The 24,915-nt window shown below is 39.7% G+C and overlaps 1 protein-coding gene across 1 annotated transcript in view; it reads right to left on the bottom strand.

Annotated features, from left to right (window-relative positions):
• LOC107108841 (neuronal PAS domain-containing protein 3-like) overlaps window positions 1–24,915 on the bottom strand; it is a 566,078-nt gene that overhangs the window by 511,758 nt on the left and 29,405 nt on the right. The window contains 1 exon segment of the mRNA XM_015409362.1: window positions 16,644–16,726. Within this exon segment, the coding sequence (XP_015264848.1) occupies window positions 16,644–16,726 (83 nt within the window).

Below are 24,915 nucleotides of genomic sequence, written 5' to 3'. Positions count from 1 at the left end.
GTGGGGGAAGGATGGAACCCCCAGAAATGGGGGAGTAAAGAAGGAGAGAAAGAGGCAGAAGCCTGCACACCTGTTCACAGGTGCTCTGAGGAGAAGGAGGAATGGGGGGGAGAGGTGGTGTGGGGCCACGTGCTGGCTGGCTGGCAGGTATGTGGGGCTCAGGTGCTTGAGCTGCCCATTCCCCCCTCCTCTCTCACTGTAGCCAGTGCAATGTGGCAGTGGTGGCTGCTATGAAGGGAGGGAAGGGAACTTCAGAATGAGAATGAGGGAACAGAGCCATGCTCTGGGCAGGTGGGCGAGCACAATTAGAAGGGTGGGAGGGATGAACAGGTGTTTGGTGCATGCACTGCCTTTGCTGAGGTGCTGGAAGACACTGATCCTGAGGTGAATGCTGACTTTTGGATGTTTGTCCTCATGGGTTTATCTCCCCCGGGGGGGGGCTTCTCCCTCCAGCAAGTGGACAAGGCAAGGCAAGCCTCAACAAGCCCAGGCTCCCAGAAAGGATGAGGAGGGGAGACGGGGACAGGGAGAGGATGGGCAGTGAGGGGCAAGGCAAATTCAGCAGGGGGGATCACCCTGTGGCCCCCGGTTAGCTACAGCCCTGATGTAAGCTAACCAGGTGGTCTTCTACCAGCTAGGCCACTATACCACAAGGCCAAATACACTGTAGACTGAGACAAGGATTGGAGACCTGGGTCCACCCAGTGAAATATAGGCTGCAGTCTTCATTTCAGCTTTGACATTCATCTGAACACACATGAGGCTGCCTTATCCTGCATCAGACCATTGGTCCATCAAAGTCAGTATTGTCTACTCAGACTGACAGCGGTGCTCCAGGGTCTCAGGGTCTTAGTATTTCACCTAATACCAGATCTTTTAACTGGAGATGCTGGGGATTGAACCTGGGACCTTCTGCATGCCAGTTGGACATCAGTACATGAAACTTAGAACCACCTTGTAGAGCCTTGTATATATCTGCTATATATGTAAAGAAAATGTTGTGGGGAAAATGGTATATTTGTTTAAAATGTATTTGGATAAAAATGAATTAATACTTAGTTTCAGCATAGCTCAAATACAAATACGAAAGTTCTCTCCTTACAATGATTTTTGCAATATAACAGTAAGCCTATTTATTTATTTATTTATTGCCTCTCCAAAAGACTTGCTCAGGGCAACTATATAGTATGTGTAATTAATGAATATCTAGTTGAAGCACATGATTAAAATGAAAGGTAAATAAAAAGTATAGGCCCCTGCCACACGGCAGGGGAAAAAGCGGCAAAAAGCGTGGCTTTTAAAAGCCGCGCCAAAGTTGAAACGGCGCGGCGGGATCCCACAGATCCCCTGGCCGCGCCGCCTTTTCTCCCCGGCACGATCAGACGCTGGGGAGAAAACAGAGGTCGGACGCCGAGCCAGCCAAACTGCGCATGTCCGAGCATGCGCAGTTCGGCTCGGAGCCGGGGACGCGCCGGCGCATCCTTGTGCCGGCGATCAGACTCCCGGTTTGCGACGCAGCAGGGAGATGAACCACCTCGGTAGGTGGTTCCTACTTGCTCCGGATCATCAAGTGGATGGGCCAGTTCGGGGACGGAAGCACCACACTTCCCAGATGTTGTGGTGTGATCGCGGCCATTTGCTCCGCCCCCGAACCGTCCCCCTACTGGCCCAAATCCCCTCATGTGAACGGGACCATAGTATAACAAAGGCTGAAACGATTTTTTAAAAATCTTTGTTTTTATAAATCTCATTGTGGTATTTACAGGGAAGTTCTCAAGGTTTTTTTATGGAAGAGAATCTCACACTTTCAACAAAAACAGCTTCGGTGGGCATTTTCAGAGAGAGAATGACTACAGAAAGGAGATACAAATTCATTAGTTATGTGAGAACTTGTTTCAGTGTTTCGCATGTCTGGGGTTTATTTTGTTTTGTTTTTAACCAGAGATTTAAATTATTTCCAGAGAATTTTGACAAAGATATTTTTCAATAATCGTTTCTAGTGTTCTAACATCCACGTTCCTTAAGAGGTTTGAGCTTTCCTGCCAGTATAATACGCAGAGGTTAAAAAAAACCAAAACCCTCATAGATTGACCTCAAGGAAGAGTATCCATTCATACTTTATGTACAGTGTGATCATGTTGCACCCATCTATGAGTACAAAGGATTTCAGATTCCTAAACATATTTACTCTCTAGTTCCACAGAATTTAATATACCTTGCTCATGAGTAAATGTTTGTGCATCTGAAGCCATGCTATGCTTGTGGTTTGCTGCAAACTGAATAAAAAGGAAATGCAATCAATGATACTCTCTACAGCATTTGGAATACAGCCAATTCAAGAGCTTGACCCAAGACCTTTGGCTGCCATAAATATTCTTGGAAGTGAAGATCCCTCTGTACTTTCTAAAAAGCTAAAAGAATAAGGGAACATCCCTGAGGATCTATTTCAAGGTTATCAGAAATTACCTCAATGTTTCTCTACTTCTAGCAGCAGACTTCTGCTGTAAGACCAAATAATACCAAAACACTGCTCTATGGCACATTCCCCAGTGTTCCCCTGACTTCATATTTTCCTCGATCCTTCTGTTCTCTTAGTGATTTCTTGGAAAACAGTCTCCCAGGGACTTGGTTCAACTTCAGATTTCAGAAACCGTATATGATTTGTCAAAGAAAGCTTATGGGGCTCTCTTTGGCAGGGAAAAAGAAGGATTTATATACATGAACAGGTGCTGTGGCTTGCCCCAATTTTCCCCCTGTATGTTATTTCCCTTCCCCTATTAACAGACCTACCAACTATAAAAAAAGAATATCTACAGAAAGCATTGAACTTGCTAATTGTAAATGTTAATGTTTTCATTTTGAAGTGATTGTTTGTTAAACTACAGCAAAATCCCTTAAATTCCTATGGATAAAGGAAGAAGATTGTCAGTATCTCTGGGTTAAAGCTTCAGTAGGTGTAATTGCAGAATAAGGATAGGCAATTTTTTGAGTATCTGGATCTGATCAGCATCTCCATCTGGAACATTTCAGTCTTTTAAAGACTGTATTTGTTATCTCATCAGGCAGAATTGCAGAGCAAGAAGAAACCTGGAAGTTAGCAGGTAGTCCACTTCAGAACTCTCCACAAATAAATCTTAGCTTTTGACTGCAAAGAGCATAAACTTTTTATAATACATGGATTTATTAAGGTGATGTCCACCAATTTTATATGCAGAAATTTTAAACAGCCAAGTTTCATGCTGTCTGGCATCAAAAGTGTGCTCAGTTACTCTGATTCGGTCCCCAGCTCTTCTTGTCCATCTCTGTTTTTGGATGATTCTGCTTATATGTGGCATGATCGATCCCTACTGATATTTTACAAAAGGTGTCATTCAATTGCTTTACAACTAAACAGAATACATCCATGTATTCTGGATGCTCATGTTTTCACCCAGATGGTCTTTTCAGAAGTATTAATATAATGTTATGAAATGCTAGTTTACATTTTCAGAAAGAGTATGTATTGTGTTCGATTTGCAGCTTGCTGGTTCTGCAGAAGCTGCTCAAGGTTGGAAGCCAACTGCTGGTGTGGCATGAGCAGATGCAGTTCCCATATGTTCCAGAATCTCTGGATGAGATTGTTATCTGTCGCATCTGCATATCAGCTTGTCTTTTCTAGCCCCACTGCTGGCTTTGTTGATAAACCTGATTGTCTGTCTGCTGCGTGTCAATTTTCTGATGCCCTCTAGTCATGTATCTGAGACCACAGGTACTTCCCTCTCACTAAGGAATAATATACGAACAGTGGATGCTTCTTTATGTCATATACATATAGCTTGCAGAATTTAACTGTTTTCAATTAATTCAGCACAGGTGATTTGCAGGTGCAATAAAAATGAAAAATGTGTTTTGAGCACAAATGCCAGTAATATCACCTACAACATTTTTAATCTTAAACTATTTTAATCTTGTATAACTGTGCAAGAAATTTATATATGCAAATTTTGGACACACCTGGACACCTAGAAATTGGAATGCAAATATATTTTTCAAAGGGAATTCTAAAACTGCAACGAGACTTGCAAACGAAACTTAATGAGTTAGAAATTAATTATCTTTACATGTGCAACTAGAGGTTCAGATCTTAAAAAAAAAATGCTAGACAATCACTCCCACATGCCAAAATGGTTTTGGATTATTTTTCTCAAGGATCAGTGGCATATCAGTCTACTTTTGAGGCTAATGGAAGTTTAAAAAACACTTCGTTATATGGCATGAAGGTCAGCTGTTTTTATAAAAGACAAAAACTCAGCTGGGCTTAAATAAGCCCTTAGCCATGCCTAAAGTAGCTTGCTGGATCTCAGCCAAAAAACCAAGACTCGCTTTCAATTAACCTTTATGTTCTATTAGAATGACTATGTGAGCTGGGGCTAGACCTGCAATCTTGTGGGTCTGTTACTTTAAGTAAGCAGCCTGTTCAACCCAGATAAGAATCACAAAACAAACAGATCATACCCTTTTCCAACAGAAAAACAACCAGGAATTCCCCAGGCAAAATAGTACCCCTTTACAGCCAGGATACTTCTCCTTAATGTTTGAAATAGTCTCTTCATTTCCCCTTTGGAGGCTTTCAACTTCCTGTTTCTCCTTCTCCATGAATAGGCTTCACTAAGTTGCCAAGTTGTCAGGGAAAAGTAACAGTAAACAGCCTCCCTATCACAGACTCACCGAGAAGCAAATCCCACAAATTACGTTATTCTTTTAACATACACAGATTTTGCATATTTGAAAATAGTTAAATAAAATTTAGAAAGAGTTAATAATAAATCACCAAAGTCTCTGTAACTTTCACACAGGAAAACTGAATTCAAAATATCTTTCTTACTTGACGAGCTATCGAGAGCCCACCAAACAGCTACTTTACTGCTTGAACCCTGCAGGTTTCAAAATGAACTTGGCAGAGACAGAGTTTTGGAATCTGGCCGAAACTAACACTACTAGAGGCTACCCCCCACGATCATTCTGGGGGGTGTACAGCTGTCAGTGAAATAGAAGGCCTCTGTCTCCTCCTCCCCATGTAAAGTTTAGTAATACAAAACAGATGACTTTATGACATTCCACTATGCCCTGTAAATATAGCCCATTAAGTGAGGGGTGGGTAGAGGATAATAATGGAGTGGATCCAAACATCCTCCAAGGATCTTTCCTCCAGCCTAAGCAGCCTTCCTCCCATGAAGAGTCTGTTAAGTGGGTGAAAGGTTTCATAGACTGGAAGGTTTGAAACTTTGCCAGGACAGGGGTAGGATGCATCAAACATGAGCACCCCCTTCTTAAGCCCATTGACTTCAATGGACTTGGAAGGATATAACACTACTTAGGATTCCACTTTATGTAGGTCATATGTTTTGTTTTACCAGAGCTACCAGAAGAAGGAGGGGAAGGAGGAGGAGGATGACAGCCAAATATCCTCAGTAGTATCTCACCAGGCCTCTGCTTCTCTGCTGGTATTACAAGGGCGAGGCGGAGGTAACTCTTCAAATGCTGCCATTTATGTGCATTAAACAAGCAAGATTGCAAGGAACCACAGCCACGCAAAAGAGAAACCGCTGTTTACTCAGTGTAGAAAGCAATTCTCTGTTCTCATACATCATCTGCATGCTGGAAAAATAAATATTATTGTCCTTTCTTAAAGTATAGGCATGGCAACATTGCTATGATTATAAACTTGCCTTTACTCAAGAAGTACAGCTGAGACAAACCAACCATGGCAACAAGTTCTAATGGTCATGATTTCTAGATCCCACCAGTGGGCCAGTATCTGTTCTTTAATATGCATATGCCCACAACTGGCATTAAGAAAAATATATTTAGGGCCAAAGCACACAATCCATGTTGAAATATCATTGAGCTAAAGAAGGCAGCCACAAAAGGCCTGATATGCTGCTGGGTTAACTCCTCTTCCTTACTGTATATATACTGTATATAGTGTATATGCAACATATTGGTACAATAAAAGAACCTTAGACAAGGTTTTTAATGTCTATATGTGTTCAAGTAGTCAGACAACAAATGTGAAATGATTTAAAACACTGCTGCATTTGCCAATTTGTTTTTGTTACCTATTGGTTCTTAGGTAACACCTAGTACCTTTTCATCATAGGGAGTCTCATCCTGTACCTTTGTTACTGCTTGACTGCATAATTTAAAAAAATCCTTGATCTCATTTTGAAAGAGAGAAAGATAAATCTTTGCAATATATTTGTTCAATGCGATGAAAATCCTGGGCACGCTCCCCCCCTTTCTTCCTTCTTCTCCATTACCATAAAATATAATAAAGCACATTACATTGTAAAGCTAAATACAATGTGAACAGTTTAGGTTTAAACTTCTCCCATACACTTTACTGAAAGACAGTTATCAATATGTTCCAAGTATATTAAGACAGGAATATTCGTTTTTCTTGACTAGTTTACCTAGTCCTGTACTTTTCCCCACATTTCCTGAGTTCATATGCAATGAGATTTCCTTGTCCTAATGAGAGAGCTCCCGAATTAGCCTCTTTCTTACTTCATTATCTACCATATCTTCCGTTTCCTCAGACCATTACCTATTTTATACCCTTCCTTTGGCCTCTTGCTTTGGACCTCTTCCTTAGCTCCCTTACATCCTGGGAGTTTCAGTCCTGTCCAGACTCATAATGTTCCTTTTACTGCAGAAGCTGGACTGCATACTGTTAAGTTTGCTGAGTAACTAAGTATTAGGTGCCACACTAGCTCAGGGAAGCTGTACTGTAATCACAATCACACGACAATACATATTTTAGCAAGACATGAAGTAAAATGGGCCCAGATTTTGAAATTATTATCAGGCTAACATTTTTAGAGGAAAGATGTTCCATAGCTGGGAGTATCTATTGATAATTCATCTTTTAAATAACCTTTTGGAATCTTTTTGTAACTGAATGAGAAGGCCAATTGGCAATATAGTCAATGAAGCTCTGGCTGTTTGCATCAACAGCTATTTCTGCCGCGTAGAGCTCAACATGGTATCTGAGTAGGACTCTAAAAATATGCCAAAGGCCCCTCAAGCACATTTAGAAATACAGATGTGATTGTCAATACTATCCATAGGCTGCCAGGCTCTTCCTGAAATCCTATTTCAGCATTTTCTTCCTTTCTACACCATTTTAAGAGGCACCTGTGAACACTTTAAAGAAGCATCACTAGTTGTTGCTTTTTAATTAGTAAGTGCAAATGCTTTATGTTGGTGAACAAAAAAAAAAAAGGCCCATACCAAGACTGGGGAACCTACATAATGCAATATCACATTGGAATGTACCTCTCTTTCATTTTTTTAAAAAAAGTATAAGAAAAAGAAATCAAAAGCCTAATTAGATATGAATGTGTCATATATTATTGCATTTTATTTTTTGCTTTGAGAACGTCTGCTGAAAAGCAGGTTATCAATTTTAAAACAAACAATGGCATGCCAACATATAGAAATTATTCCAACTACCAAAAGCTCAAAGCAAATAAAAATGCATACTATAACATACCGGGTAAACAAATATGTTCCATCATGTATTAAGTAAATAAATTACTGAAACAATACCTGAAAAATGGACACCATTGTCAAATGTCATCTAAAAACTGTATTTCTAAAGGAAATGAATGAACTGGTTGCATTTGTCATTTGTGTGATCATTAATATACACAGTAGAAACAAATGGCATTTTAAATGGCAGTGTATTCACATACACTGAAATCAAAGGATTTCACCGTAAAACTGCAAGGGTTTTTAAAGTTTTTTTTAAAAATCCACTTAAAATTAATCTTATAAGGAAACAGAGCACTGAGTACTCAAGTATTTTAATCATCCTGGCCTGGATTTTGTGATCTTTATCAAATACAAGACGCTCCCTTTGAGGAAACCATCTACTATTTTATGTTATCTATGTTTAAAGTCCTTTTACATCAGCTGAAAATAAAGCTTAGAGCCTCAAATCACAGCTGAATGCAGTCTCCATTAAACACAGTTTTGTTGATGTAGCAGGGGATAAAACAATCCCTCTTCAACCTCTACAAGCTGCAGAAATTCCCCCATTTCTGTTAATGACCTATTCCTTGTGTCTGATTCAATACAGCCCACTGGCTATGGAAATGACAACACTCAGCAGGTGACAACAAAATGGTCAACAAACAGTGCTGAGATATGTCATTTTCTTCAAATACTTTCTCAGGAATGAAATGACACACTATGGTATTCAGTATCCTGCTCAGATCAAATATTTCTTTATTAAACGAAAGTACATGTACCATAGTTGCTCTATAAAATGCAGGTTTAAGTGTGTCGCTTCAAGCTTCAATCGCAAAACAATTTGATACTTGCTTCTTTTGGAGAAAAAAACCCCTCTACAGCCTCCGCTTAATATATCTATCCTGGACAGCAACTGAAAACATATTACGTCTCAGGGGGGGGGGGGTTTGCAATGTTCTTTACTAGATCCAATCTAGACAAACTGGAATGTATTATTTCTGTATTATATATTTTATAATTTTTGGTAAGCTGTGTTTACCTCAAAAAGTCAGTGCTGAAAAATAGGGTAACACATAGAAGATTCCCCAAAAGAGCTCCTGCTGAGCAAACCTCAGCACAAATATGCCCTTCAAAGCACACTGACCAGTTAGGGTTGACATCCTTCATGAGGGGGCTTGGAAATCTCCCAGAATTACCAATGATCATTAGATGTGGAGAAAAAAAAGCTGCTTTGGAGGGTGGAGTCTAGGGGTGTGCATTCAGTTTATATGAACATAAAAAACCTGGAAAAAACACCTTACTGGTATTTTTCAGTTTTTTAAAAGCTGAAAACAAGTTAGATATTATTTTCGGCTACCGATATAGCTGAGTTCAAATAAAAGTCAACGTTATTTGGCTTTTATTTGAGCATGACTTGGAGAACACATTTAAAGAGACCGCAGTCTCTTTAAATGCCTTTCCCCACTCAAAGCAATGGAGGATGGGGGCACCTTCTTTGAGAGCCCTAGAGTTGGACCCCCTGGTCCAATCTTTTGGAAACTTGGTGATTTTTTTTACAGGATAGGCACCAGCTGCTATGTTGCAAATTTTGTCCCCCTACCTCAAAAAACAGCCCCCCCCAGACCCCAAGATACCCCTGGATCAATTCACCATTATACCCTATGGGGCCATTGGTCCCCATAGGGTATAATGTGGCTGGAAAAATTTGGGTTTCCCAAATATTTCCCAAATCCAAATACCATACTGGCATTGGGATTCAAGAATATGAGGAAATACTCCTGAACCCGAAAAAATACTGTTTTTCTCCACAACCCCAGTGGAGTCTATGGCATTATACCCCATTGAGTTCTCTCTCATCCCCAATTCCTGGCCTACCTAGGCTCTGCCCCCAAAATCTCCAGGAATTTTACAAGCCAGAGTTGGCAACCTTAATTTCAGTAGACTTGATGCAGGGAATGATTGAAGGTAAAAGAAGGGGATGGCAAAGGATTAGATGGTAAAACAGTGTTATCGATACAACAAACATGACATTGAGTAAACTCTGGAGGATGGTGGAAAACAGGAGGGCCTGGTGTTATGTGGTCCATGGGGACACAAAGAGTCGGACTCGACTGTGCGACTGAACAACAACAAAAGAATGGTATAACTCTGCTCAGGATTGCACCATAAAATTAAGAACTCCAGCCTATAGGCTTATTAAAAAGGTAAAGGTTCCCTTGCTCGAAAGCCAGTCGAATCCGACTCTAGGGTTGCGGTGCTCATCTCCGTTTCAAAGCCGAAGAGCCAGCGCTGTCCGAAGACGTTTCCGTGGTCATGTGGCCGGCATGACTAAACACCAAGGCGCAAGGAACGCTGTTACCTTCCCACCGAAGTGGTACCTATTTATCTACTTGCAATTTCTTGCTTTCGAACTGCTAGGTTGGCAGGAGCTGAAACTAGAGATGGGAGCTCACTCCATCATGCGGCACCCAGGTCTCTAACTGCTGAACTACTGACCTTCCACAGCCTGCAGTTCAGCGTCTTAACCACTTGAGCCACCGCAGCTCCTTATTAAATAGGTTTATTAAACTTTAGCAAAACAATCATTTTCTGTGAATGGGTGACTGCCTGTAAGCAATAAAACTGCAGCTTTCAAGTGTAAAAGTAACACTTGTTTCCACAGGTTTCTTCTTGGATTTTCGTAGGGCTGCAAGCTCTGGGTTGGGGGGGTGGGACAAAAGTTTGAGGGGAGGGAAAAAAATTCAGACTGTATGACGACACACACACAAATGAAATAGTTTATAGCCCGGAAACATTGCCCAGTCATATCTGACCTCAGAATGCAAGAATGGCTGGACTTGGTTTGTTCTTGGGTAAGAGACCAACCAAGGAATACTTGGTGCTGTAGGCTTTAAAAAACCCTCCTCAAACTTAAATGTCAACAAATAGCATGAACATAGTGGGCAGACATATCATAAGCCTAACTAGGCGTGATGCTAGGAATTTCACAGTTAGGGCTCCAAAGTTTTTTTTGTCTTTCCTTTGTAAATGCAGTCACATAAAGCCCTATTCATCTAGAACTGCAGCTCATGGAAAGGGGGCTTCTACCTGCATTGCTGTCCCAGTCTGAAGACTAGAGGCTTGCAGAGCTGCTATTTACCCAGTTGGTGAAAACATCCAACCAATGTATGGGTTTCTCTGCATTCTAGTCAACAGGGTAAATAGTAGTTCCTTGGTGTCTTTTTCATGCCAGGACAACAGAATGGAGGGAATGGGTTAAAATTCTCTTCCTTTCCCATACTGTAGATTTAGGATGAATCGAGGCTCCTACAACTTCTATTTACAAAGTAAAAAAAAAAAAAAACCAGCTACAGATTTCTCAGCAAACTATCCAATTAGGCTTTCCTTATATCAGCCACAATGGCTCACATATTGTCTGCTATTGCTGGCCTGCATTTTCCTACACAGTGAACATTTCTTAATGCACTGCAATTCTCCTTGGCTGTGTCATGATTGCCTTTCCTACAACAGAGAAACATATGTGCTGTTTTATGACTGCTTCACAATAAGATGATCAAACAGTACTGATAAGATTGTAAATGTCTACACAGCTTATTTTACAATTTCAAATCAATTTTGTTTCTGAAAATGTACCTTTCTTACGCCACAATCATATGAACTGAACAAGCATCTAGATATGAACTTGTATCAACATAAATAACACCTTAATATTAAAGACAACTGAACTTTTGCCAGATATATACTTATTGGCATGGTTATGATGTTTTAATATATAAACAATCCAAGTCTTTATAATCTATATTTTAAATGGCAATACTGTAAATTTTACTCTCAATTGTTTTACAGTATAGAATTCTAAGGTATGCCTTTTAGTTTAAGAAATCTGAAAAGCAACTTATTTAAATATGCAGAATTATCCTAAGTTGTTCATACGTGAACTTAAAAGCCGTGCAACACAGGAAAATTAAGTAATTATGCCTCCAAGTTATTTACTGCAATTAAGCTCATTTATCATATGCAAATTAGTGCAAACTGGTCTCATTAGTTACTAAATTACTCAATATGAGCTGAACAATGTAGCACTCCAGTTTGTAATGAAAAATCCCTGTAGAGGCAAGCAGGATCAATTAAGCTAATTTGCATATGCAAATGCATTATCTAATTTTTACTTTTCCCTGTTTTTAATCCTAATATTTTGTGGTCATTCTTGATTATATAAAAAAGATGGGTCAATCACTGTCTTAGTAGCTATGAAGCTGCAAGAAGTAGAAAAGTCCCGTGAAGGTTGCCTGTCTCCATACTGACATTTAAATTCAGATTCAAATAGAATAATCCAGTAAAAGAAGCAATTTTAATACATATAATGGGGGGGAGAATAAATTGAGAATATTTCCCCCCCATACATAACCAGGGAATTCCAGCAAATGACAAAAAAATAGTGTAAGACAAGTTTAGCAGAACAAGTTTGACAAACTGAAAAAGTTTGAAGAAAAAAGATGCCTGGGGCAGCAAGAAACACATTTTTGGGTGCCTAGGTGCCCATAGGTACCACATTAGAGATTATTGGCATAGATTACAGTTAATTAGAAGTCATTCCTAAAAAGATTTCTACTATATTTATCAGTTTCACAAAATATTAAAGTTTGCTTTCTTATAATGTTTCTGAGCCTGTGGCCAAAAACTTGGTTTTTGGGATTGTCTTTTTGGTTTTTGACATTGTCTTGCAACGATTTGGCATGGAGGATCTAGATTTAAATATTACAAGGTGCTGGTTTATTAGAGTAGCTCAATCAAGTGGCTGGCAGTAAATTCATAATATTACTGTAATAAGAGAATATCTTAATTTCTGAATAAGACAGATTTGAAAAATATTAGCATAAAATGGAAATAATAAATCACCTATTAATCTAAGAATGACCTTCAGTGAGAGTATTATGAGAACCCTGCTCCTCCCCAAAAACAGGTTGATCCACTCTGCCACAGATCCAGTGCCTACACATGAAAGATCCCCTCTCTGCCAAGGTTTGCAAATGCATTCATCAGTAGTGCCATTATGGGAGGCTTCTGCATACCACCAAGAACCTAACAGTCCATGCGTGAAATAATATGCAGGGAAAATAAAGTTTTGAGTTTTGAAAAAGCATGTGAAGCACACACTCAACACATCTGAGATCATGTATCTGTGGGCAGGCAGAAGTATCTGCTCACAAAAGCCAGCTGCTGGGTAAATCTTGCATTCTGTACTAGGGACAATTGTCTCTGAGGGGAGCAGGGACAGCTGCAGACTCATTAATTAAGCTGGTCAGGAGTGGGAACAAATCCAGCCCAGTGCCTTCCCATTCAATGGGTTACTATTCCTAAACAAGTGGATTCTTCCTGTTCTGCTCCAATATCCTTCCGTAGTTTCTACTTTACTCTAGGTTGCTCTCCAGTTCCGTTCCCCCTCACAATTACAAAGTCCGTAACAGTCGTTTTGGAATTTCTCCATGTCCTTCTACTTTGCTTGCTGTAAACTCAATATTTATATTCTTTTATTTTTTTCTGTCTGTACAAGTGCATGAGTGCCAAAAGTTAAAAACAAATTATGTATTTATGTTTTTAACTTTTGGCCCTCAATAAGTTTTCTAAACATCCTTTGGAGGTTTTAGCTTGGTTGGTTTAGTCGTCGTCCCCCTCTTTTCTTTAAGTGCATGAGTGTTTCAGCACATGAGCAAAAAGTGCCACACTAAGTTTGCTGGAATCCTCCTGTACTTAGACAGGGGAAAAAAACACGTTTTATAACTTCTTGTAACGTTAGATACTGCAGATATTGAAGCTGCAAAAAGTGAAAGGATTACGAGAACAAACAAACAAAAAAAGAATTTTCCCTGTTCATAGATACTTGAAGGTGATTGGTCTTCAGCGAAACAAACGAACAAAAACTGAGGCACCTCTCATGTACAAAGTCAGACTCTATCCTATTTTATTGCAAAACTTGGAATGAAAACAAAATATTTGATAAACCAAACATCTGATAAGATAAAAAAAATCTCATTAATATTTCCCTGTGTGTAAGGACAATTTTAATATCCTAAAATACTGTGCAGGAGTACCCAAGGGTTCGCTGATTTGGTGGGGGGGGGGAGGATGTGGAGAAAACAGGAAATTGTCCCATCTCCAGAGTCCAGACTAACTATCTTCAAGCTCTGAAAAGCTATTCTGGAATAATTATGAATTCTATACATAATGCTTTTGGTTAGAATTCCAGTAAGGGAGAATAGATGAATGATCCATACTCAAAGGCTGTCCCTCTCTGGAGTGTGATAATCAATGTTGAGGAATGGAATTTGCCAGATTTCTGCTTCACTCCTATTTAGGGTTGCCAGCTCCAGCTTGGGAATTTCCTGGAGATTTGGGAATGATGCCTGGGGAGGGTGGGGTTTGGGGAGGTAAGGGACCTCAGCAGGGTATAATGCCATAGAAAGTACCTTCCAAAACAGCTATTTCCTCCAAGTGAATTGTTGTTTGTAGTCTGGAGACCAGTTGTAAATCCTGGAGATTTCCAGGCTGCATGTGGAGGTTGGCAACCCTACTCCTGCTGCTGTTTCCAAACAGATGTCTGATGCTCTAAGGTGGGGTCCCCAACCTTTTTGAGACTGTGGACACATTTGGAATTGACACAGCATGGTGGGCACAGCAACAAAATGGCTATCACAAAATGGCTGCCGCTGGAGGTAGAGCCAGCCACAAAATGATTGCCAAAGCTTAACTTCAGTAACACAGTGTAGATCCTTGTGCTGTGTCGGCAGCTGCTGCCAAAGCAATATCTAAAAAAATCTGCACAGCCAATCAAATCTCCAATAGTCAGTCACGAGTCTTGCTGGGCAAAAGCCCTACCTGGCTCCACCTACTTCCTAAAAACCCTTGGTGGGTGCCAGAAAAGGTGTCAGAGGGCACTATGGCACCCATGGCCACCATGTTGGGGACCCCTGCCCTAAGGGGCCTTCACACTTACTTGTGATACAAGTTAAGTATAATCAGGGGTCATTTCGTAGAAAAAGAGCTAGGGGAACTCATTAGCATAACTCATTACCATATACCACACCCCCTGACATCACTGGAAGTGTGTCATAAGGCCACACCTCCTGACATCACCGGAAATGTGTCATAAGGCCACACACCCCGCCCCCAACGGTCCGGGGAGAGGCAGGGAGGAAGCAACTTACCCTCCCTCTTCTCCTGCCTCCTCCTGGCTGAATGAGGGCCGGAAGCGGGGCGGCCGGAAGCAGGGGGCGGGGCTTCGTCATGTGCCCCAACCCCCGTACCTCACCCGGGGAAACTGTGTTCCCCCGCGTTCCCCCCCCGAAATGACCTCTGAGTATAATAGTGTATAGAATCCCGGATGGGATAAAATAACAGTTCTATGACACCTTAAAGACTAAGAAATTCATTGTAGCATAAGTTTCATAGGCTATAGCTGCACTAGATCCATTGGAGTAAACAGGTATATATATATATACACTTGAGTACAGAGAGGTCCTGCCTACGTAGGACTCTGGAGTACAAACATTTATGCCACAATATATTCTTTGTTCTTTAAGATGCTACAGGATTGTTCCTTGTAGTATACAAAGGGGCTTGTGTTCTTGCAGGGTTTACAATTGTGACATTGTTTCTGATGCTTTATTTATTTCAAACAACCAGCTGTATAGCATGCTAAAGCAACATCTAGCATTTTCAATGTCATCTCATTAGCAACTTACACCCAATCATTAGTTCATTCAGCCTTTTGAACAGTTAGCATTCTACATTTATACATCAATTTAAAACTTTCTCATTGTACTTTTGGAAAAGATTAACTGGAGAAATTTGATAAATATACTACCCTATAGAAAGCCACATCTCACCAGGTATTCAGTATGATATTAGTGGTAGTAATAAGGCAGAATATCAAATTCTCTGACACTATCTTTCTGTCTATATCTGTCTGTCTGTCTAGTACTACTCATACGGTTATCACCTTAAGCAGAAATTAGAACCAAAAATATTTTAAAAGACCTTCAGTATTATTTCTCTCATATTTGATTATTATACCGATGAATTTTGCCACTGAGAGGGTGACACAATCATTTGTATCCGACAGTAGCCATGACATCTAGGCTCTGACACTCAATATTTAGCTGTTTTTAAAAGGTTAGAGTCTAATAGTTTCCCACACTTTATAATGAAATTTAAAGGAAAGACAGAAATCTACTTTAAATAGAATGTTTTAAAAATTCTTTCGGCTATGCTCCTGCAGAGTGCAGGGGGTTGGACTAGATGACTGCAAGGTCCCTTCCAACTCTAACATTGTATGATTCTATGAATTCAAATAATGTTAAATAAATGAAAAATGAACTGATTAAGAAAGCATACATTAAAATTATTTTCAGTGCATTAATATATACCACCATATAAAGGTAGATATATATATATATATATAAAACTCCTATCATATCTTCTATAAACTCATAAGATGTGACCATTTTGATCATATCATTTTCAATATAAATTTGGTATCTTGTGTCATAACAAAACAGAAGCACATGCAGGATGCTTTGATATTTGCCAGTGACTACTGTACAGTGTCACGAAATCTGGGAAAACACCACACTGAGGATCTAGTGTATCTACATTCTGGAAGACATGCTATTTCTGGAGGAATATAGATATCATTTTCAAGTGACAATTAAAACAGTAGTAAAAGAGAAAACAAGGGTAATTGAGTATTTAAATAGGAGGGGGAAATTAAAACCTACATGTGAACAAGACAAAAAAAAAAAATCCCCAAAACACAAAATCTGTTCACAAAATAGGCATTTATACAAACACACACAGTCATTTGGGGAACCAACAGCTACTGCACAGTGCAATGCAACTAAATTGTGTGAGCTCTACATTATTACAGCACAAATAATACTTGCCCTCCCTCTCTCATTAACATTCTTTCAATCATGGCTTTCTAAAAAGAAAAGAAATGGATTCGTGAATACACGATGTGATAATAAAACATACTATCCAAATAACTGACAGGAATCTCAGATCTGGTTACTAGTAGGTATGTGGAACTTTTTTTTTTTTTTTTTGCTTTGTAAAGCCATTGTTTTTACCTGTAAAATGTGACTTCCCAAATGTGACTCAAATACTTCAGTGGCAAGTGCACTGGGGCTTCTCCTGCGCTGGGCACCTATAACTGAATAAAAAAGCAATTATGTTGCAATCTCTGTACATTGTCACAATGCATCCCTGCTCTGAGATCAATGTTTTGTATATACTAATCAAATATTTTATTCAGTCTTACATTTGAAATTTTACTGTTTCATAAAGCACTTGGGCCATCCTCCTAGGGTTCAATGGAGCCCTGTGTGTCCACTGCCCTCAGGGTCATGGATATGTATCATGCCAGTTACAAGTGATTACATTTGAATACCATTCTCCTTCCAAGGAGTTAAGGGCAGTGTATGTAATTCTCCCCTCTTCCATTTTATCCTCACACAACTCTCTGAGGAAGATTGGCCTGAGTGACTGTCAAGAATCGTCCGAGGGCTAGTCTCTGGAACCTACTCCTCAGCCGAAGGGGAGCAGGAGCTATCCAAAGTCAGTTTCATGATTATGGAGATCTGAATGCATGGCTTCCCAATCTAAGTCCAACACTCTGACCCGTATACCACACTAGAATTCAGAAATGAAAGGTTAGGAGAAGTAGGAGAGCTGTGCAAGCCTCCCATATCCCTTTGCCCAAATTACATGAGTTGCAGAGCTCAAATAAATTAATCAAGGGAAGAAAAATAATAGATGTAGCTAAGGTAGAGATGTACAATTTCCAGAAACTTTAACGCCACCGGGGGGGGGGGGGGAGCTGTTGTTGTTGTTTGTTTGTTTTCAGGAAAAAAACAGAAATGAGGGGGATGAAATGTATGCAAACTTACTATCTTGTCAAACCTAAACTAAAGTACTGTTTCAACAACATAAAATGTATCATTTATATATTAGCTTATAAAATTGCAATATTTAACATATTTATGGAATTTAAAAGTTATGAGTGCCTTACTTTTGTACAGGTATAGTTGAAAGTATAAACAATACTTGAGAGAAAGCTGCAAGCTTCCAAGTTGATGTGCCCTATGCTATCTTAGTACATGTACCTTAATTTTTGCTATCTGTTTCAAGTTAGCTACGTTCTTGATGAAATTTTCTATTTTCCTCTAAGGTTTTGGTGCAGTTTCTGTTCCACCTCCTTCTGATCTTTTTTCCTGCCTCCTGCAATGTAGGGCAATAAACTACTTTTTAACCAATCTCTTAGTATATGTGTCACAGGGGTTTGAAGGAGAGATGAAAAGGCCAAAAACGAGTCAGGTCTAAAGGACAACATAAGGTATGCAACAGCTGAAAATCACAGAGAGCCCTGCATGCTCTCCTCATGAAGATCAGGTATTGTTCTAGAAGGAGAAGCATAAACAGGGAGGAAAAGGGTGTTTCTTTTTTCTGAATGTTTCTGGGTTTTTTCCTCTGGGCCTTCACATCTCTAAGCTAAGACAGATGCCCACAGATATCCTGTTCTCCATACCATCCTGTGTACCACCCATGTGCACAAGCATAGGACAAAGTTGGGGAGAAACAGAGCTTTATTGAGCCTTATAGGGATGTGTGCAAGCCCTGTGTCCTATGGCTTGAATATGAATTATATAATTCATTTTTAAGTGTTCTAAAGTCCCAGGAATTAAGATAACAGACTTTAAAAACACACAGCAGGTCCCTTATTTACATTGTTTAAAGAGCTGTGACTCAGAATTTATTCCACTAGAAATATTTTGAAAAGTGAAGTTTAAGTTTCAATAAGAACACATAATAATGCCCATGCAAGAAGTACTTTGCAAACTAATTTATCAAAACGGTCAGTTGCTTTCTTCCAGCAAGGATTCCAAATGATATTTATAATGGAACCATGGATCTGGGACTTGGACTGTGGTAAAAACAACTGGAAGGGGGGAACAATAGGTGAAGGATGGGTTAAATGCCCTACACACATCTAAAAATTCAGCCCTAACTGACACAGGAAAAACAATACCAACTCTTTAAAGGCATGAAATTATGGGGAAAATACAGTGTTCATACTGCAGTGTTGTGTAATTTCGGAACAGCCTTTTTCTTCATTACTATGTATTTCATTCCCATGACTGAAATATAACAGGTGACACCCAACTTCTTCATACCTGCTATGAAAAGTTCATGAGTACCCATGCATTTTCCTTGGAGAGATTTTCAGTAAGGAAATGCTAAAATATGGTTAAAGTTCCCACCACCCACAATTCTTGCTTTTCCTTGAAAGTGGCTACATTTCATTTTTTTTGTAAGTATGTTAGAAGGATAGCAGCATTATATGTAATGTGTTGTCCCACCATAAGTGGCTATTAAAGTATAGAGTGGCTTGTTGGTATCAGTCTGATTATCTATCAATCCAGTGAAAAGAAATCTTAGAGCAATGATTTGTAAGTGTGCTCTATGATATCAAACGTCAAATCTGATATATGCACGCAAAGAGATATGACACCCCTAATGACAGGAGCCTTGGAATATTGGTTTATAAGTGTAATATTATGGATGTTACATGTAATTTCTTTGCAGGAAACACTGTGCTATTTATTTATACTGAATAAAGAATTTACTGCTGGAGTAAAATGATACCCAGCAAAAATTAGAGATGGTGAATGTTCCAAACCCAACACTTTGTGTCATTTTCAACTGATCTTAGAAAAAAAATCAAGGTCATATATAAAACCAGCTAAAAGAAGCATTTTTGATATTTCTTTACTTTGCACAGGAACTCTTATTGAAATAATACTTTTTTGGGGGGAATGTAATGTCATAATCACTCATTTCACCCAGGAACTGAACAGAAATGCCACAGTAGCATCTAGTCTCAAAGTAATTCTTTTTATTTTGTGTCTTTGCTCCAGAAGGTGATTTCCACATTTCTGATCTTAAATAATTTTGCTCTTCCCTGCTTCCATCACTCATTTCCCCAAAGATAAATTAATTTCTGCAATTTCAAGGCATTTGGTGAAGTACAACACAACTTCACAGCATATTAAATTAAATAAGGTTGCCACAGAGTACAAAATGAATGGCCTGTCTGCCCTATTTGAGACCTTTCATCATTAATTAAGTCCCCCATAAGCAAACCTAAACAAACAGTAAAGAAATCCTTTCTTCTTTAACTTTGACCTCTCTTTTTCATTGCTTGTGGGAACTGAATGCATGTTGACGGAAGCTTTTGCTCTTTTGATACAACAGCACTGGATTTTCAACTCAGTAAAAGCTAAAGTTAATTCAGTTATAATTACTGTTAAGAACTGTGTGTATTAATTATCATTCTCATTTACTAAAGAAGAAAAGCCACAGCTTTCTGCCACTTGAAAAATTATCTAGAATTATTTTCAGATGCATTGAAAGTTTGTAGAGGTACTTTGATACCTGAAAATCACTGCAACATTTAATACTTTTATGGGGCAGGAGTAGATGATGGTACTTCCTGGCCCTGTTGTCCTCTGTGTCTACTCTTGCAGCAGCCCCAAGGGTAAAGCAACAAGAATGAAATCCTTAACTGTAGTTAACATCAGCCAGGCTATTTTGGCTATTAGACTCAGGACTGATTCTCAGGATATGGGGTCATGAAGAAGCTTCCTGAAACCCTCCTATAGGGTAAAAGCTGATCCCCCCCAATCCAATTAACATTGAGGTTGTCTCACATATACAAACATTAAACCAATCCCTCCTCCAAAAAGAAAAGAAACTATAATTAGTCTAAATTTAAGACAGTATTTTATACCAATATATATGACAATCCTATGGATTAAAATTAATTTGCTCTTATATGCATATTCAGTTGTACACATAAAATATAAAGATGGCAGAAATTTAATATATTCATTTGCTGAACACCCTTTGCTTGTCTATATAGATTCTTGTTAGATTTCTTCTTTAAGAATGAGCTACGTTACTGGAAAATATATGGGTAGTTATATATGTTTATAAATTATATGGGCAGTGCCATATAACAAACAAATTAAATTAAATTAAATTAGCAGACTACTGAAAACCTATTACCCATCTTTAATAATTTTCCCTAGTATGCTAATAGTCCCCTCCCCCCAGTTTTTAACCAGGAAAAACTTGATTAAAAACAGCAAATAACAGTATTTTTAAAGTTGCTAACTCCCATAGCCATTGATTCAAATATGGTTTCCAGGCCACAGCTGGCAACCACGAAGAGAAAATCTGGGGCAGTGCCTGGTGCTTTTTGCCTCATTGTCCATTGGCAATGGGGGGGGGATGCGCTCTGGTGTGCTTACATCACTTCTGGTAAAAACTGAAAGTGACACAACGGACACACTAGCATTTTGCAAAAAACTCTATGGTTTTTACCAGAAGCGACGTAAGCACACCAGAGCGCATCCCCCCCCCATTGCCAATGGACAATGAGGCAAAAAGCCTGGCATCCCTAGATTCAAAAGAGTTTGACAACTACTGCAATTTGTATAGCAATTCTTTTTTCTGTCACATTCATGTTGTTAACAATTATTCAGTAAATATGTTAAAGATGGTTACAAGTTAGAACTAATACAAAGCAACTGCTAGATACTTTACAATGGAACACAATATATTGGATCAGAAAGCTACCTTGATTGGGCCACAATGTTATGCTTCTCCTCCCACTTTAGCATGCCTAAGGTTTTGTTTCTGAATAAGAGAAACAATAAAGGATCCACCAGAATGGAGCCTTTCAGAGCTCCGCACTGGACAAGTAATGTTTTGGAGTATTTCGTTTTAATTAAATTGAAACAGTAAATTAGAATAAATTAGAATAAATGTTCTACTATCTCTGTTTCCTAACTAGGTTTGACAGTTCTCTAGTAAGTAAAACAATATAACACAAAACAAACCTTAAGAATGACAGCTACACAAATTGTTAGTGTTTCAGATTATATCCTGGGAAGGAGTGAATGCCAGAGAACTGTTATATATTGTCAGACTATACTAACTTGTAAAGCAAAAGGGCCTAAATCTGTTGCCTTAATGTCCCCTCCCCAGTCTGATCCCAGAGGTTCATGTTTATGACATTTGTAACATCTGCTGCAAATGCTGAAGTAAGTCAGGCACAACCTTATTACTTCCAATCTAATGCTTCATTCATCCATTGGGCTTTTGTATGCCGCTAGTATGTCAAGAACAGCTAGATCTACATGGAGAGGGATTCTGTTCCTGGGATTTTCAGTCTCTGTAAAGTATGTTATAGTTTTTAAAGCCTTTCACATCTTCTTCTTGGCACAATTTGTCATTCTAGTATAGTACTTCCACTTTTTAAAAAATCTCTAAGTAAATTATAAATCATCATGCAATTTTTTAAATAACAAAGCTCTGAAATTACTTTTTTTATTTGCATCATCCTCAGTGTGACTATGGAGAAGAGTTTACAGATTTTCACATTATACAGACAACTGTATAGGATGAATATGAGTGAGTGTGTGGGGGTAAGCTAGCCTTGTAAGCAGAGGACATAAAGAGGAACAGAAAATAATAATGGTTTGGGGGAAACAAAGAGGGAAGCTTGATGGGACATGCAAAAATTAAGTCAAACGGGAGGACAAGTTCACAGAAAAAATCAAGGGAAAACATGGAAATATTCTTAGTTGCATGGCATCAAGAGTACTGAGCGGTTGAGAAGGAGGTATGAAGACATCACATTTCAAAACCCTTGCCATTTCTTGTCACAAATTATGACAACTTTGCTACTCATCCTTCACCCCCAATGCATACTTTCCATGCAAGTCATAAAGCCAGGTATGTCATTCGCTTCTTGCCCTATATAACATTTGGCCTTGTATTTGTAGTAGTGTATATTAGTACTTTCTGTAAGCCAAGAAAACAATAATCTGACAAATCTTGATGGGAAATCACACAAATGATCCATTCTATAGCAGACAACAGTATGCCTTTTGTTGTGTGAAAATTGTGGTAAACATTACTTCATACATTATTAACAATCCATCTAATTCTCAACATGGCACCATTTATAGATACTTAAATCTGGATATTGGTGCCATAAAATGACAGATTTGTCTACAAACTAAGAAAAAGACCTAGGTTGGCAGAAAAATCCAAAAACTAAAGAAAATATATTGGGTGGTTAACCAAAACCAACAACAACACAGAAGCAAAAAATCTGGGGGGAAAACCTGGGGAGTTAATCTGTAGCTTTAAGAAGCAAATGCTAGGCACCCCACAAAAGTATTGCCAGCCTTGAAGCCTTAGTTTCTGTCAGTAAGAGGAAGTGCCCTTTCCAGGGTTGGTTTGGCCTTGAGGGGAGACTCACTGGGGTCAGGCCTGGTGCCAACCATCAACAAACTTGCTACCCCATGGCTTGCATGACTCACCTAGCCCCAGCTGCTCGCTTCTGTTCAACAGCAGCCAACCCACAAAAGTCAGTGTGGTGTAAAGGTCAGAGTTTCAGATTATAATAATAATCTTTCAATTTATTGATCGCTCAATCCTTGCATAGCTGCTGGCTCTGAGCGATTTACAGTTACTCATTTCACAAGGGACTAAAAATGCTTATAGGGGTAAGGGAGGACAACACATATAATCTTTACATAGCACACGTTATGATCTGGAACAGCCAGGTTCAGATCTCCACTCTACCATGAAAGCTTGCTGGGTGACCTTGGGCTACTCACACACTGTCTCCCTAACACATCACAGAGTAGTTGTGACAATAAAATGGAGGAAAGGGAAATTATACCATCTGCTTTGGATCTGCTGTGGAGAAAGGAAGGGTATAAATGAAGTAAATAAATAATAAATATAGCTGAAGATGGGGGGCAGATAAAAGGTAGGATAAGAACATAAGAACATAAGAGACACCAATGTTGGATCAGGCCAAAGGCCCATCCAGTCCCAACAGTCTGTGTCACACAGTGGCCAGAAATACCAGGTGCCATCAGGAGGTCCACCAGTGGGGCCAGGACATTAGAAGCCCTCCCACTGTTGACCCCCCCCCAAGCACCAAGAAGACGAGCATCACTTGCCCCAGAGCCCCTATCTATACCTTGTGGCTAATAGCCACTGATGGACCTCTGCTCCATATGCTTATCTAATTCCCTTTTGAAGCTGTCCATGCTTGTAGCCGCCACCACTTCCTGTGGCAGTGAATTCCATGTGTTAATCACTCTTTGGGTGAAGAAGTACTTCCTTTTATCCGTTCTAACCCAACCGCTCAGCAATTTCATTGAGTGCCCACGAGTTCTTATATTGTGAGAAAGGGAGAATGGGAGGAATGTGCTGGATGGGAGGAAGAGAAAGAAGCAAGGGAAGATGAGCATATGGGGGCTGCTAGGAGTAAGGAAAGAAGAAATAACAAGTGGAGGGGGATACAGGGGGAAGTTAGGTGCCCCTATAAATCCTTGTGGATTCCCCACTGCACAACTGGGCCCAGTGACCAACACTGCAAAACTGGGACAGAGTATTCTCAGGGAGAGGCTGCCAGGGAATGGGAAGAAGGGAAATCTGAAGACAGAGGGTCAGATAAAGGTAGGTCAGATGGTGGTTGGAAGGAAACAGAGAAAGGCTATGGGGAGTTTCAGGGAAAGAAAAGAGAAAATAGTGGGGGAGGGGGAAATGAGATGCCCTAACAAGTTCTTGAGGGCCCTTCACTTGTATCATTATTATACATATTTGCAATTCAGTCTGGCAACATTCTATGCGGCGCCAAAATGAGTTGGCTTAATGATCTGTCACTCAGAATGTGTCCCAAGCCACTGGCTGTGTTGCCTGAGTCCCACCCAGCCATCATTCAAGAGTACTCATGTGCCATTGGCTGGGTGCTGGGTTTGCTTCTCTTCCCCGCCCACTCCTTCAGCCTCTGGGTCCTCTCAGAATTTCTTGGCAGATGGCTTTCTCTCTTGACAAAGACAGTTGCCTCCTTTTTCCCTCAGTAGCTTTTGGTAGGTGTAACGAAATGGCAGTTATCTGTATCTGTGAGATGGCTGCCATCTGTATGTTTAAAATGTCCCCCCAGAAGGCTTAATTGAGCTGTAGTTCCATAGAGGGGTCTTCCTCATCTGCTGGCCTACACTTCCAAGCTGCACCAAAAAGTGCGGGAAAAGAGGGACCTTGGGGCGGGGCAGCATCAATATAGACTCCAGCTAGGCCAAAAGCCAGACACGTGGGGGAACCCTGGGAGGCAGCAGAAATTCAGCCACTGGGGAATTAATGTAAGTTTCCCTGCTTTCTTGGCAAGAGAGAGAGAGGCTGAAGCAGAGCCAGTCCAAGGAGAGATCCTGTCCTGAGCCACAAACTCCAGAGCTAGAGTGTTGTGTGTAGGGA

This window comes from Gekko japonicus, unplaced genomic scaffold, assembly GCF_001447785.1.
Source record: "Gekko japonicus isolate JY-2015 unplaced genomic scaffold, Gekko_japonicus_V1.1 scaffold724, whole genome shotgun sequence".
Taxonomy (NCBI): Eukaryota; Metazoa; Chordata; class Lepidosauria; order Squamata; family Gekkonidae; genus Gekko; species Gekko japonicus.
Note: the sequence above shows the minus strand (reverse complement) of the source record. Positions and strands in the feature narration are given on the sequence as shown.